Raw genomic sequence first — 12,232 nt, 5'->3', positions numbered from 1 at the left:
GCGGAGGCCACCTTATCGGAAGGTCGGGGTCCCTCACGTTCTCTAGGCCAACTGGGCCAACACGAGCCCTCCCCGGGGACACACTCTACACGCCGCGTGTGGGTACCGCACTGCCACTTGAATTCTCGTAAGTATTCAACTCTGCCAGTTGTGCACTTGTAACTGTGCAACTTCCTTAGTTTACACGCTCACTGTGTTTGTACGTGAGAACGTGTTCGACGAAGGAGTTGCACATTTCTTGCAAGTGGACAACTACAGAGTTGAACACTTGCAATTGTACCATTAACGACAACTACTCAGCTGAACATTTGCAAGTATTGAACTTGCAGTTGAGCAATTGTTTTATCAGTGTCAATACGATTTCGACGGGCAATGGTGGCAAGACCATAGGCTGTAGACAAGCTAGCCTAAGGTCCGTCTTTTTCTCTCCCTCTCTCACGTGTCAACTCCGATGCTGCCCGTGCTTTGAAAAGTAGGGTCGGACCGTAGGCTGTATGCAGTGATCTGTAACTGCACCTCCGCGGCGCTCGCCCGGGTCCCACCGGTCCTCAGATGGAGACGCCCTGTCTCGCGTGCCCCAGGCGCTTACTGCTACGTTATTAAGGTTCTGTTAGTTCGCTCCCGTCCTCCCCGGAGCCACGCACGTGACGTGGCATGGCCTAGGGGGAGTAGAGCGGGGCGCAGCGCGCGGGCCGCAAAGGGTTCTAGATCACGAAACGGGAGGACGGCAGGGTCCGGAACGGGGTCCAAGTTGTGTTCAAGTCCCTGCTGGCTGAGTACGAGAAAGTGTACGACGCCCTACAGTATACCGCGGCGTACCAGAGATTACCCTTTTTGGCGGCAGGGGCCATGGTGCTTTAGCGGAAGGAGTAGGCAAACCCGCAACACTGAGGTGTTTCCTCCACAACATATATCGTTCTCGAGTTTGTTGGGCTGGGCAGTTAAATAAATCTGCACCGCACTGACAGCAACCAGTAGCTCCTTTTCCGGCCGGAGGCTAGAAACCTATACGCCAACCTCCGATCTGCGGTTCCCCCCGGAAGAACCGGTATCAGAAAATGCGAAATACAAGCGTATGGTTGTTTGAGAAACGCAGCCGGCACGGCCGTAGTGCGAGGAGCCAGACGTGGGAAATCAAACGCAGCCGAGCAGGCGGGCGGGGGGTTAGGTGTGTTCGTGTCGCGCTGCAGGCCGGTCATAAAGCCTGTAAGTCGCGGCGGCGGCAGCGACAGCATGGCGGAGGCCTTCGACAGGCAGCCGTCTCAGGACGTGACTCACGGAGCTGTTGGTGACCGGCGCAGCGGCCCCAGCTCCGCCTTGCCCCGCCTCGCCCCGCCAGGCCCGGCCAGGCCCCTCCGGTCTGGAATGGAAACAAGCCACGGGCAGGCAGGCGCGCTCGTTGCCGCACGGCCAAAACTCCAGTCAGTGGCTTCGGCTCACCCCCCCCTTTGCCATGGGCAAGTACAGTAAAAACTGTACGCAGCAATGAAGTCGCCCCCGCCCCCTATGGCTGCGCTGTGCAAGCCCTTGGTGCACGTGTACCAGGTGGGCATGAGGTCGCTCCCTATAGCTGCACAAGTCCTCAGTGCACGTGTACCAGGTAGGCATGAGGTCGCTCCCTATAGTAGCTCAAGTCCTCAGTGCACGTGTACCAGGTGGGCATGAGGTCGCTCCCTATAGCTGCACAAGTCCTCAGTGCACGTGTACCAGGTGGGCATGAGGTCGCTCCCTATAGCTGCATAAGTCCTCAGTGCACGTGTACCAGGTGGGCATGAGGTCGCTCCCTATAGTAGCGCAAGTCCTCAGTGCACGTGTACCGGGTGGGCATGAGGTCGCTCCCTCTAGCTGCGCAAGTCCTCAGTGCACGTGTACCAGGTGGGCATAAGGTCGCTCCCTACAGCTGCACAACAAGTCCTCAGTGCACGTGTACCAGGTCGGACTCTGTCGCCTTCCACATGGCGCCTTACGGGTCCACCTAGGCAACCCGCGCGCACCTCTGTATTGGGCCAGTCTAACTACGGAAACGGGCGGGGCGAATCAGACGGTGTGAGGCAAGCAGGACTTGGACTCATCACGTTACGAGCGACCACCTAGAAAAGCCATCACCGATGATCTGTAGATAATTTTACCAAGAAATAAGGAATCAAATGACAATTGGTCATTCATCACAGAGTTTATCGTTCATTTCACTGAACGCATCTTAATATCGATTTCGTTATTGAAAGAAATGCTGAAAGTTGCTCCTTTCTTATGTGCTGTTGCCGGCTGTTGCTTTGCTGTAACTTCAGGAGGGGGCTGATTCGGGCTGATTTCTATGCAACCGGCGAGCAAGTGGAAGTCATGGCTGAGTCGAATGCTGTCTGAAGAGGGAGCGTCGGGAAACAGACAGCTCCGTCTAGGAGCCATCAAGTCAGGGTCCGGAAGATAGCGAAAACAAGACGGGGCGTGCTGCGTGCCCGCTTAGCCGTCCTCCACGGCTCATCGGGTCGACATTGGAACGGGAGTCTTTGGGGGAGAGTCCTCGGTGACCCGTCGGGCTGCGTTCGGGATACGTCTGGCGTGGGGCTGGTGCAGGCTGGCGCGCTTCTCAGACGTCCCGGACGTCCCGGACGCAGCCCGGGGCGGCGCGCCGAGTTATCGCGGCGAGCTCCCTCGTTATCGACCCCCACCTAACGCCTCTGAGGCAACGGGAGAGAGGGGGGTGGGGGGCGGGGGGCTCACTCACCTCGGGGGCGGGGGTGTTTGACATTGCACCTCGCACTGCAGACAGGGCGGGCAAGAGTCGTGGTCTAGACGTGCATGCGGGGCACGGCACTCCCACACAGGACCTCGACGACGACCGACCGACCTGTCTGCCCCCAGTGCTATTTGCAGACCAGACCACGAGGTAGCGAGCTGGTGTCGAGCTTTAAGACGCATAAAGTCGCGGAGCAGCAGGGAGTCGCTGTTTCTGGCAGTGCAGTGCAGGGTGACCTGCGAACAGCGTGACCGAGGCGCGGAGGCGCGGCGGCGGCCGCAGGGCAGGTGCCAATTGTCCCACCCTGAGGAGACGGGCCGGGCGCGGCGGGCCCGCGGCGGGCAGTGTGGTCAACAAGCGGTTAGAGCTCGGCCGTGAAGCCCCGGGCCCGGGCCGAGGCGAGGGGAGGGGAGCGCCTCTGGCCGGGTAGTGCGCCGTCGAACAGCCGCCCGAGGAGTACACACCCGAGCGCGCTTCTCTCCACCGCGCGCGGACACAACCTGCAAGCCTGAAGAAGTATAGTGGAGAGCGATGCAGGCCCGCTCCCTGTAGGCCCTGCGCGAGGACCTGAGCACCATGTCTAGCGACAGGCCGCCGACCGCCTCCGGCGCCAGACAGATGCTGCACTTCCTCAGGGACACTCTGGGTGAGGAGGCGCGAGGCGCGACAGAGGGTTAGTGATGAGGCCGGGGTCGTTTACAAGGGAATGGCATACTGTTTCGATTGGAAGGGACCGGTGGAATCACCGTGGCTGTAAAAGTGAGCAGTTCCATTGCCCCATGCAATAAACTTTGGCGTTTGTTATAGCCATATACAGTTCATGTCATATGACGCTGGAACTTTTATTACCTTGGATCATACCGTCACAAAGCAAACTCATCTAGAAGTGTCAAAAATTTACTCGGCATTTGACGAGATTCTGGAAGGCGATACGGTATTCATAGATATTGCGATACGTATCGGCCTTTCTGGTCGAGGGGTTAATCTGCGCCGTCCTTTTTTTTCTGGTTTACTATGTGTGCCGGATTCAGACGTGCGGGCGGGCTTGCCTGCACCGCTCGCAGTGGTGCCTGTGTGACATTGCACAAGTCTCGAGAGCCCCCCGGAGAGTGCGGCTAGGCAACAACACCACAGGCGAGCGTGCGTTTCAACGTAACCAAACAGAGCAAAGTTAAGCGTTAGCGCCGTGAATAGCACAATTCGTGTATTAGAGGTATAAATATGTCAGCAGGTCAGAAATGGCTGCTCAGTCACCGCAACTCACTCACCATGTCACACGGGGAGCGTCACGGAATGGTCTCCGACACAGCTCGTTGCGCAAGCCCCGGCAATCAATCGGTAAACCTCACTGTTGTTGTTCCAGTTGGATTTCGGAGATCGACAAGCCGCACCTCCAATCGCCGGACGTCGCTCTCCTCGGACGCGTTCGAGGATGCTGCCCAGGAGCTGATGGAGGCCACTGCCGTGCCCCCCGCGCCCCCCGTGCCGCCCGCGGGGGCCCTGGCCGCGCCCGCGGCGCCAGAGCGCTCCGACCACCACGGTCCCAGCTGCCCGCGGTGCCCGCTGCTGCACGATGGCCTCGGCCTCGGTGACCAGGACGGCCTGGAGATGCTCGACTTTGAGTCCGCCGGCCCCGCGAGCCACCAGGATGCGCCGCCGCCGCCCGTGCCCCCGCGGCCCTCCAGCGCGGACAACCAGTGCGACCAGCAGTGCGGCCCGGGCCACGGCCACGGTCTCGGCGGCCAGGAGGTGCGCGTGGAGGTCGTCGTCGACCCCTTCGCCGTCAAACATGTGAGACCCGATGGGCCGGTGGATGCAGCGGCGCACATCCGCGGCCCCGTGGAGCGCGTCCTGTTCCAGGAGGCCGCCGAGCTGGCCGACGCGGAGGATACCAACGTGGCCAACACCTCCACCTTCAGGGGGTCGCCGTCGCCGTCCGTCGCCCCCAGCCCCACCCCTGGCGCGGGGCCGGGCCAGGGCACTGCTCGTGGCCCGTACATGGTGCGCTCGGACTCGTGGGAGTTCTCGAGCAAGCGCGTGTCGGGGGGCAGCCAGCTCAACGAAGCCTTCGAGGACTCGGAGGAGTCGGACTACGACGCCGTGGACTCGGAGGCAACCAACAGCCGCTGCGTGTCCCCACGCGGCGTCGCCGAGGCCGTGAACACCACGCTGGTGACGCACGAGGACGTCCTCCGAGGGGGCCGTCGAGCTCCACGCCGTCCCCGGTCGACGGCCAGCGAGGTGTCGTCGGCGACGCTGTCGCGATGCCGTCAGTGGGCCAGTCAGGCCCGGCGCTCCCTCCGGGTCGGCCGTCCAGCCCGCCCGCACTCGCACTTCTTCGCCAACCCCATGTCGGAGGACGCCGGCAACGAGGTGGACCCGACGCGCCTTGGGCCCCTTCCCGTTGACTCGTCCAGCTTCTTCCACCGCTCCAACTCGGACTCCACGACGCTGTGCTCGCCGCCCCGAACTCGAACTCGCACGGCGTCGCTCTCCATCGCCGAGGTGCCCGCGTCGACGGCACCCGCCGCGTCCTCCGCGGCTGCTGCGGCGTACGACCGCTCGTCTCTCGTGGAGCCGCTGCGTCCGCGTCAGTGGTCCCTGGACTGGACGGCGCTGCGGGACCGGCCCCACTCCGTGGCCATCGGCCGGTCCCTGGAGCATGACGGCTGGTGAGTACACGGCGCTGCGCGGCGCACGCCGAGGGGAGCGCCGCTCGGGGGCCGTCGGGGAGCTCGGAGCCCGCGCCAGGGCGCAGTCGGGACAACCATAGGAAACAGTACCGGTTCGGTGTCGTTTCGACCTGTGCATTTTTCTCAACGAGCTGGCCGTTGCTTTCAGACGCGGCGGGCGGCGGGGGCGGGCGGCAGGCGGAGGGCGGGGTGAGTTTTGGACCCACCTAGTGGCTTACGAGCCGTAGTGCTGCGACAGGGAGTGCGCACTCGCCCGTCCGTGCTCCGCTGTAGACTAGATGAGCTAGACTGTTTTAGATTGCTTGGTCGAGGCTCTCTGCCCTCTGTCGTGCGTTCAGGTTCCCTACCCGGCCAGCGGCCTGCGTTGCGTAGAGTTAGACTGGGAAGAGTCTGAACCACCGAGCGGCCCTCCTCTGGTGCCCCCGCCCCCAGGTTGTCAACTAGTAGAGCACAAGTGAACTGGTGTTGCCTTCTTTAAAGTACTCGTAGTAATTGTCGGCACTGTGACCAATTTTCAATGGTTTTCTCCATACAATCCGATGATGTCATTGAATAGGACTAGATGCCATTGCCAATAAGGCAACATTGCTTTTGTATCGAGAGATAAACTTGATCTTGAATCACTTTACCAAGACAATGTACTTCGAACAAAAGAGTTTCCCTGTGTGTGTGTGTGTGTTTGTGTAAGACGGCAGAGGGGAACATAACAGCTCTCTTTTACAGCCAAAACCTTTGCATGTGAGTAGGATCTGCCATGTTGTTTTGACAAAACGAAATCAGAATTCTGCTCTTGAAAGCGGCTCGTGTGCTTGACTCTTGCTTGTGCGATAGCTGGCGGGGCTCCTCTGACGGGTCCTCGCACGCTGGTGCGACGCCCCGTCATTGAGCCCCGGCCGCCCCCGCCGCCCCGTACCGAGCCACGTGAAGTCCTCAGCGTCGCTAATGCTAATGGGCGGGCGAGCGGAAGTGGCAGGCGACAGGGTCCGGAGGGCACCGGATAGGACCGGCTGAGGGGAGGGGGTGGGGAGAGCCTTGTTTTTAGATCCTGCAAAGTCGCGACAAAGACTAAAAGCGGCCGAATTACAACGGGTGCATAAATGAGGGCGGCCCAGACCAAGCAAGCTCTCAGGATTGGCATTGGTCCTCTAAGAGGCCGCGTCGTCTTCTAGATCACGACCAGCGTCTGCAGCCCCGGCCTTCCTCTCCCCGCCCCGCCGAGCCCCGCCCCGCCCCCCGCCACGCGCGCCCGCGCTACGTTGGCCGCCCAAGGCTCAAGGTCGAAGGATCTTTTCGTTGCCGCTCACCAGCGATGCTGCCGGCTGCTTTGCTCGGTTTCTAGTCGCGGGGCCCTTGGTAGGTGGATCTGGTCCCCGCCGGCCGCGCCCCGCCCCACCTCGGCCCGTCCCGCCACGCCCCGCCTCGTGGATCCGCCGCCCAGACGCATGGCCAAACGGCCACCCGGCCCAGGTCCAGGCGCAACCACGCCAGCCGGATGTGCCCACGCCAATTTCAGAAGCAAATCTTGTCCGGAGAGGCTTACAAAAGGCCCTCCACTTTTGTCTCCGTTTTGTCCGGAAGTCGCGTCCCTCCACTTCACCCCCCCCCCTTTCCCTTTTTATTTTTCACCCGCACATCCTCGGAGGAAGCCCCAGTCCTGCGCGTCCTGCGCCCCGTCCCGCAGACCGGGCGCTACGTCCCGTATGGGGACACCTCCGGGTAACTCGGAACATCTCCGGGCAACTTTAGGTCCTACTCCTGCCAGGCACTTTGCCTATGTGCACTTGAACTGGGTGTCCAGCGAGGATGTGTTCTTAAGAACTCAATCGGATGCAAAGAGCAAATTTGTCTCTAAACTAGACACAAAACAAAGTTATTTGTACTGAGCCTAGTTACATCTTGTAACTTTTGTGATACATGAGATGTGCGTACTTGTGATACTTGAGATGTGCTTAAGAACACATCTTCTTTTGCATTTAGAATAATCACATTACCACGCAATACTAATCCGCGCCATCCCCTTATCGACTCTGGTGCGTGCGTAACCATAACGAAATAGGACAAAAGCAGTCAGACGTCCATGTACGATTAGATGCAATAATATTGGCCGTCACTCCTAAACAACAAACTGATCCAGATAAGAAAAGGGGGGGGGGGGGCAGAGGGCGCGCACGACTATTCTCACGGAGCAGTCTGGCAGTCCTGGCCTTTTAAACAGAGCTGCCCCCCCCCCCTCCCTCTCACCTCGCGCCGCTCTGCTGGTCGCCCCGCCCGCCCCGCCCGGCCGTGTCGCAACTACCCCCTGTGCTGTGGGATGTGAACCAGAGTTTAGCCTTGCCGCCTTCCTCCCCCGCCACCCGCCCGCCCGAGCACATGGAGAGAGGCATTCCGGCGAAACAATCGCGTGTCAAAGTGAGTCAAGTGGGGTGGCTCGACCCGGCTGTTTGGTCCGCGCAGCAGAGAGCTACCGGCCGGGGCGGCGGCGGCAGTCCCGTGACACGGCGGTGGGGCGGGGCGCACTGGAATTCCGCGGTGCAGCTCGTGTCAGCCCGGGCGGCTGGCGGGGCGCGGCCGGGCGCGGAGGTTACCGAAATACATGGCGGGCAGCGCTGCCCGGCCGCGCACGTGGGTGCCAGAGTGCACAGCCGGCTCCACTGAGGCCGCCCAGATGCTCCCGCCGCCCCTCTCCAACTAGCTTCACCTCTCGAAAAGTATGGGCCCGTCTAAAGTAGTTCTCTCTAAACGCGCTAAAAAAAGATCCAAAGAACGGCTGCTTCGGAACAATCTGGCACGAGCTGTTTTGATGGAGAGATAAGGGGCCGATGCGATGTCGCTAGTTTTGCAGCGTAACGATCCCAAGCTGCAGAGCAGATGGAATGCGCGACCAGAGCAAGTAGCAACTACAACGAGACCGGTCGAAGCCGTTTAGGGAACGACCCACCCCGGCCCGACGTGAAGCTGTTCTGGATGCTGCTTGCGATCGAAAACATTTCATGCCTTAGTGAACGAAGCCCCAATTGTTAATTAGTAGTTAATGTGATAGCAAATCATGCTCCCAAAAAACTTTCTTCACATACAAAAGAACTTTAACAAGAATTTGATTGTACCTCATTATTTTGCAACGGCTTCGCACATTTCTCATTGCCCCAGCCGCCCGGCACAGTGTAACAGAACAATGTCTGCTTGCAGCTCGAGCTGCGGCACCGACGACATCGACTGGAGCTGGGTGCTGGAGGAGGAGGCGCTCCAGCGGCAGCAACAAGAACAAGAGGAAGGAGAGTCATCAGCATCGGGGGCCGCTGGACTGGGCTCTGAGTCACCGTCATGCAAGTCGGGCGGCCCGCGTGGTTCCAGCTCCAGCCCCCCGCCCAGCCCCGCGCCCTGCCCCGCGCCCTGCCCCGCGCCCAGCTCGCCGCCGCGCCCCCCGCCCCGCGGCCCGGACAGCGCCCCCTCCACGGCCGCCGCCGCGGACCGCGCGACGCCGCCACCCGCCAGTGTCGGTCCCGCCGCCATGCAGGGAGCGCGCACGGCCGCGGCCCCGGTCGCGACGCCGGCCGCGGCGCCAGACGCGGGTGCCACCAACTGGAGCTACCAGTGCGACGAGGACGACGACGACGAGGACGGTAGCGCCGCGGACGCCGCCCAGCCGGCGCCCAACAGGAGGCCGAGCGGGCGGCGGACGTCGTCCTGGTTGCGTGCGAGCATGAGGCGGGTGCGGCACTTCCGGCTGGGCGACCAGCAGCACGGCCAGCACGGCCTGCAGCGGCGCAGCGCTCCGCCGGACGTGGCGCTGCCGCACCTCCCCGCCAGCACCGCCGCCGTCCTGCTGAGCGACGCTGCGCGGGACGGTCCCGAGGGCGCCGTCGCCGACCACGACGCCGCCGACGCGCCGCGGGTCCCCGCCCCCGCCGCCGCGGACGCCACCCTCACCCCCGCCCGCCCCCGCTCCGCGCCCGTGGCCGGGGTGCGCCAGTGCGGCCGCGCCGCGTCCCGCCCCTGCTCCAGGACGGTGCTCAGCCCGGCGACCTCCAGGTCGTTGCACCTCTCCACCTCCAGCTCGTCGTCAAGCTCGTCCTCCTCCTCGTCATCGGACGGCAGCAGCGCCCCGGCGCAGACGGCGGCGTCGCCCTCCAGAGGCGCGTCGTCGGGCCGGCGCACCAGCAGCTCCAGGTGAGTCCCGCCGCAGCATATACTCCAAAGAATTTTCTCTATAATTGGTATTTTAAAAAGTCGCTGGGTCGTTGGGAGAGAGAGTAAATTTCCTAAAAACGGCAATACGAAATCTGGGTTTTGCTACAACAAGGACGAAGAAGGATGTTAGCATCATCCGTGGTCCCGATGCACGCGTCGAATAATGTTGCTGGTGCCTTCGTCTCGCAGCATTTCACGCTCCTCTTTTCTAAAAGTCACCATCGTTAGACTCGCTACCTCTTCCCCCCCGGCCTGCCTCCGGCGTCGTGCCTTACTTCGGCCGGGTAGTATTTTTGTCTTGACCAGAATCAACGCACCGCGGCCCCACCGCGGCCCCACCGCGCCCACCCAAATGACTTACTGCCCCGGCCGTCTAGGCCGAACGCGGGCACGGGCCGAAGGTTCGGATCGGAGGACGTTTGGTCGCCGGCCGTGGTCGTGCGCCGCCGTTCTGGCGCAACAGCCGGGTGCTGTGACCACCGCCGTAGCCCCACGGCCGCCTGGGCACCGCTAGGGCCTCCCGCCAGGGCTAAAAGCGCGGCCCGACACTTAATCGTGCTGCTTTTAATGAAATGGGAGTTATGCCCATATTGCACACACACGGTGACCGATGACCCACGGACACCGAGCGGACTTTCCCACTGTTCTATAATGACCATAAGTCGCCGTATGGAGTATGATGACCACGAGCAGGCAGGCCGTCAGCCCATACGGTTGTATGCGACACTAAAGTACTGAGGTAAAATCAAGGCATCAAAATAGTTAGCAACCCGTTAAGGCGACGATAGCATCGTGTAGCTCAATACCGAAATATATCAGGCACTGAAATGTGGATCGGCAGTCGGTGTTGCTGGGGCTGGGGGGTCGTGCTCCCAGTTGGACGCGCCAGGACCGCCCGGGGGAGGTCGAGGAAGCGCGTGCGACATGACGAGCGAGTCCGCGAGCGCGGGGCGGGGCGCTGACGCAACTCCTGGCGTCCCGGCGCCCTCCGCCCGCCAGCCGCAGGGCCGGCCGGGGCAGCCCAGCCCAGCCCGCCGCCCCCGCAGCCGCATGATCCGATTCCTAGGAACATGAGTGAGAACTGGGTCGGGTCGGAGCGTGGCCTGGAGGGCGCGGCGGGGCGCGGCGGGGCGCGGCGGGGCGCGGCGGGGCGCGGCGGGCAGGCGGGAGTGGAGCTGCCGGCTGCAGGCGCGGCTTAGGCTCCGTTCCAACATGCGCCCGCCACCCTGTCGCGCCCTGCTCGCCTCGCAGGAGCAGTCCCCATAGAACACGAAAGTGTGCGACAGCAATGGTAAACAAAAAAAAAGAACAACAAACGAAGAAAAAACGATTTTTCGGGTCCACTCTAACAAAGCTGAAATGTCGATGGAAATGGACAGTTTCGTTATGTGTATACATACTTATGTGTAAACGCGGTTATACTCGAGCTGAGATCTAATAACTTAGCAGACGTGTAACACCTAATTTCGGGGAAAAAATGAAAGGAATTTATCTTTTGCAGCTATCTCAGCTAGGACTATGACAGCTACGAGTTTACTTAGACAGCTTGCTTGGATTTGGTTGTTCATCGTAGTTGTATTGAATTGCTTTACTTTTGTCCGAAATAAGGCAAGGCATTATACACGGATCAGCGAACACATTTTATTTTCCCTGTAGCGAGGTAATGTGTCCTGCCTGCTTGTGCCACTTACTTGTGTGTGCGAGCGCGGTATCGCTCCCCCGGGGGGCTGTGCCCGCCGAGTCCTGTCCCAGGCGCCCCCAGCGCGGTGATTGCCGAGGCGCCCCGGGGACAGGCGCAGCGCGCGCAGGCACGGCAGGCACGGCAGGCACGCCCGAGCGGCACGCAAAACACGCCAGAGTTTGGAGCACGCCAGCCGCGCTAGCCGCGTAGGTACTGAACGTTACCCAACGTGCCATTCTTTGCTCACCATAGAATGTGCTTTAAATTTTGTACTCCTCGTGATACGCCTTTCCATTTTGAGTGTACTGTGAAAATATTTTCATTTTGGGTCCCTTTCGTTTTGGACAAAATTCAACCCCCCTTATTTTTCCCGCGCATTGGTTACCCATTGCACGCGGTAAAAATAACTTGTTGTTATTCTAGGGAATTCCTTGAAAATTGTCTTGAAAACCAAGCAGATTGCTTGAAATCCAAGATGTCATTTGTGCCGTGCGTGATCCGTGCTGGAAGTGCAGGCAAAAGACAATGTGGTTTAGAGAGTTTACGAACCTCTATACTTTTTAATACACTGTGGTGCCTATGAGCGTCCTGTGAACAGCACATCAGGAAATGGGTGGGGGCTTCGCCTGCACTTTGGCAAGCACGGACGGACCAGGCAGACAAATGCCTTCCCCCCCACCTCTAGAAAAGTCATTATTTTAGACCACAAACCTGGCTCCACCCGTTTCTAGCCGCCGCGGCACGCCCGTTGGAGGAAGACGAAAAGTCCTTGCTCTTCCTCCCTCGTCGTGCCAGCGAGCCGGGTAGTAGCCGCGCCCTGACGAAATCTACGAGGAAGAGAGAGAGAGAGAGAGAGGGGGGGGGGGTAATCAGTCTCGCAGCTACGGATACAACCCGCGTAGGACGGATCGCCTCACTCACTAACGACCCCGT

The 12,232-nt window shown here is 60.8% G+C and overlaps 2 protein-coding genes across 5 annotated transcripts in view; both read left to right on the top strand.

Moving 5' to 3' along the window:
- Positions 1 to 12,232, top strand: part of LOC113202324 (14-3-3 protein zeta) — a 175,135-nt gene that overhangs the window by 89,328 nt on the left and 73,575 nt on the right. The gene's annotated exons all lie outside the window — the stretch shown is intronic.
- The window catches only part of LOC113202274 (sodium-dependent transporter bedraggled), a 48,814-nt gene that overhangs the window by 2,234 nt on the left and 34,348 nt on the right, over positions 1 to 12,232 (top strand). Inside the window, exons 1-3 of one of the 4 annotated variants that reach the window (XM_052271223.1) lie at positions 3,117 to 3,410; positions 4,101 to 5,409; positions 8,617 to 9,597. In XM_052271223.1, coding sequence (XP_052127183.1) covers positions 3,314 to 3,410; positions 4,101 to 5,409; positions 8,617 to 9,597 — 2,387 coding nt within the window. In that variant the 5' untranslated portion in view covers positions 3,117 to 3,313. Of the gene's footprint in view, positions 1 to 3,116; positions 3,411 to 4,100; positions 5,410 to 8,616; positions 9,598 to 12,232 lie in introns of those variants that run through there. The other 3 variants (XM_052271224.1, XM_052271222.1, XM_052271225.1) reach the window with 3 other exon arrangements.

Source organism: Frankliniella occidentalis, unplaced genomic scaffold (genome assembly GCF_000697945.3).
Source record: "Frankliniella occidentalis isolate FOCC.00 unplaced genomic scaffold, Focc_3.1 Scaffold155, whole genome shotgun sequence".
In the NCBI taxonomy this organism is placed as follows: Eukaryota; Metazoa; Arthropoda; class Insecta; order Thysanoptera; family Thripidae; genus Frankliniella; species Frankliniella occidentalis.
The sequence above is the reverse complement of the archived record's forward strand: the minus strand, read 5'-3'. Positions and strand labels throughout refer to the sequence as shown.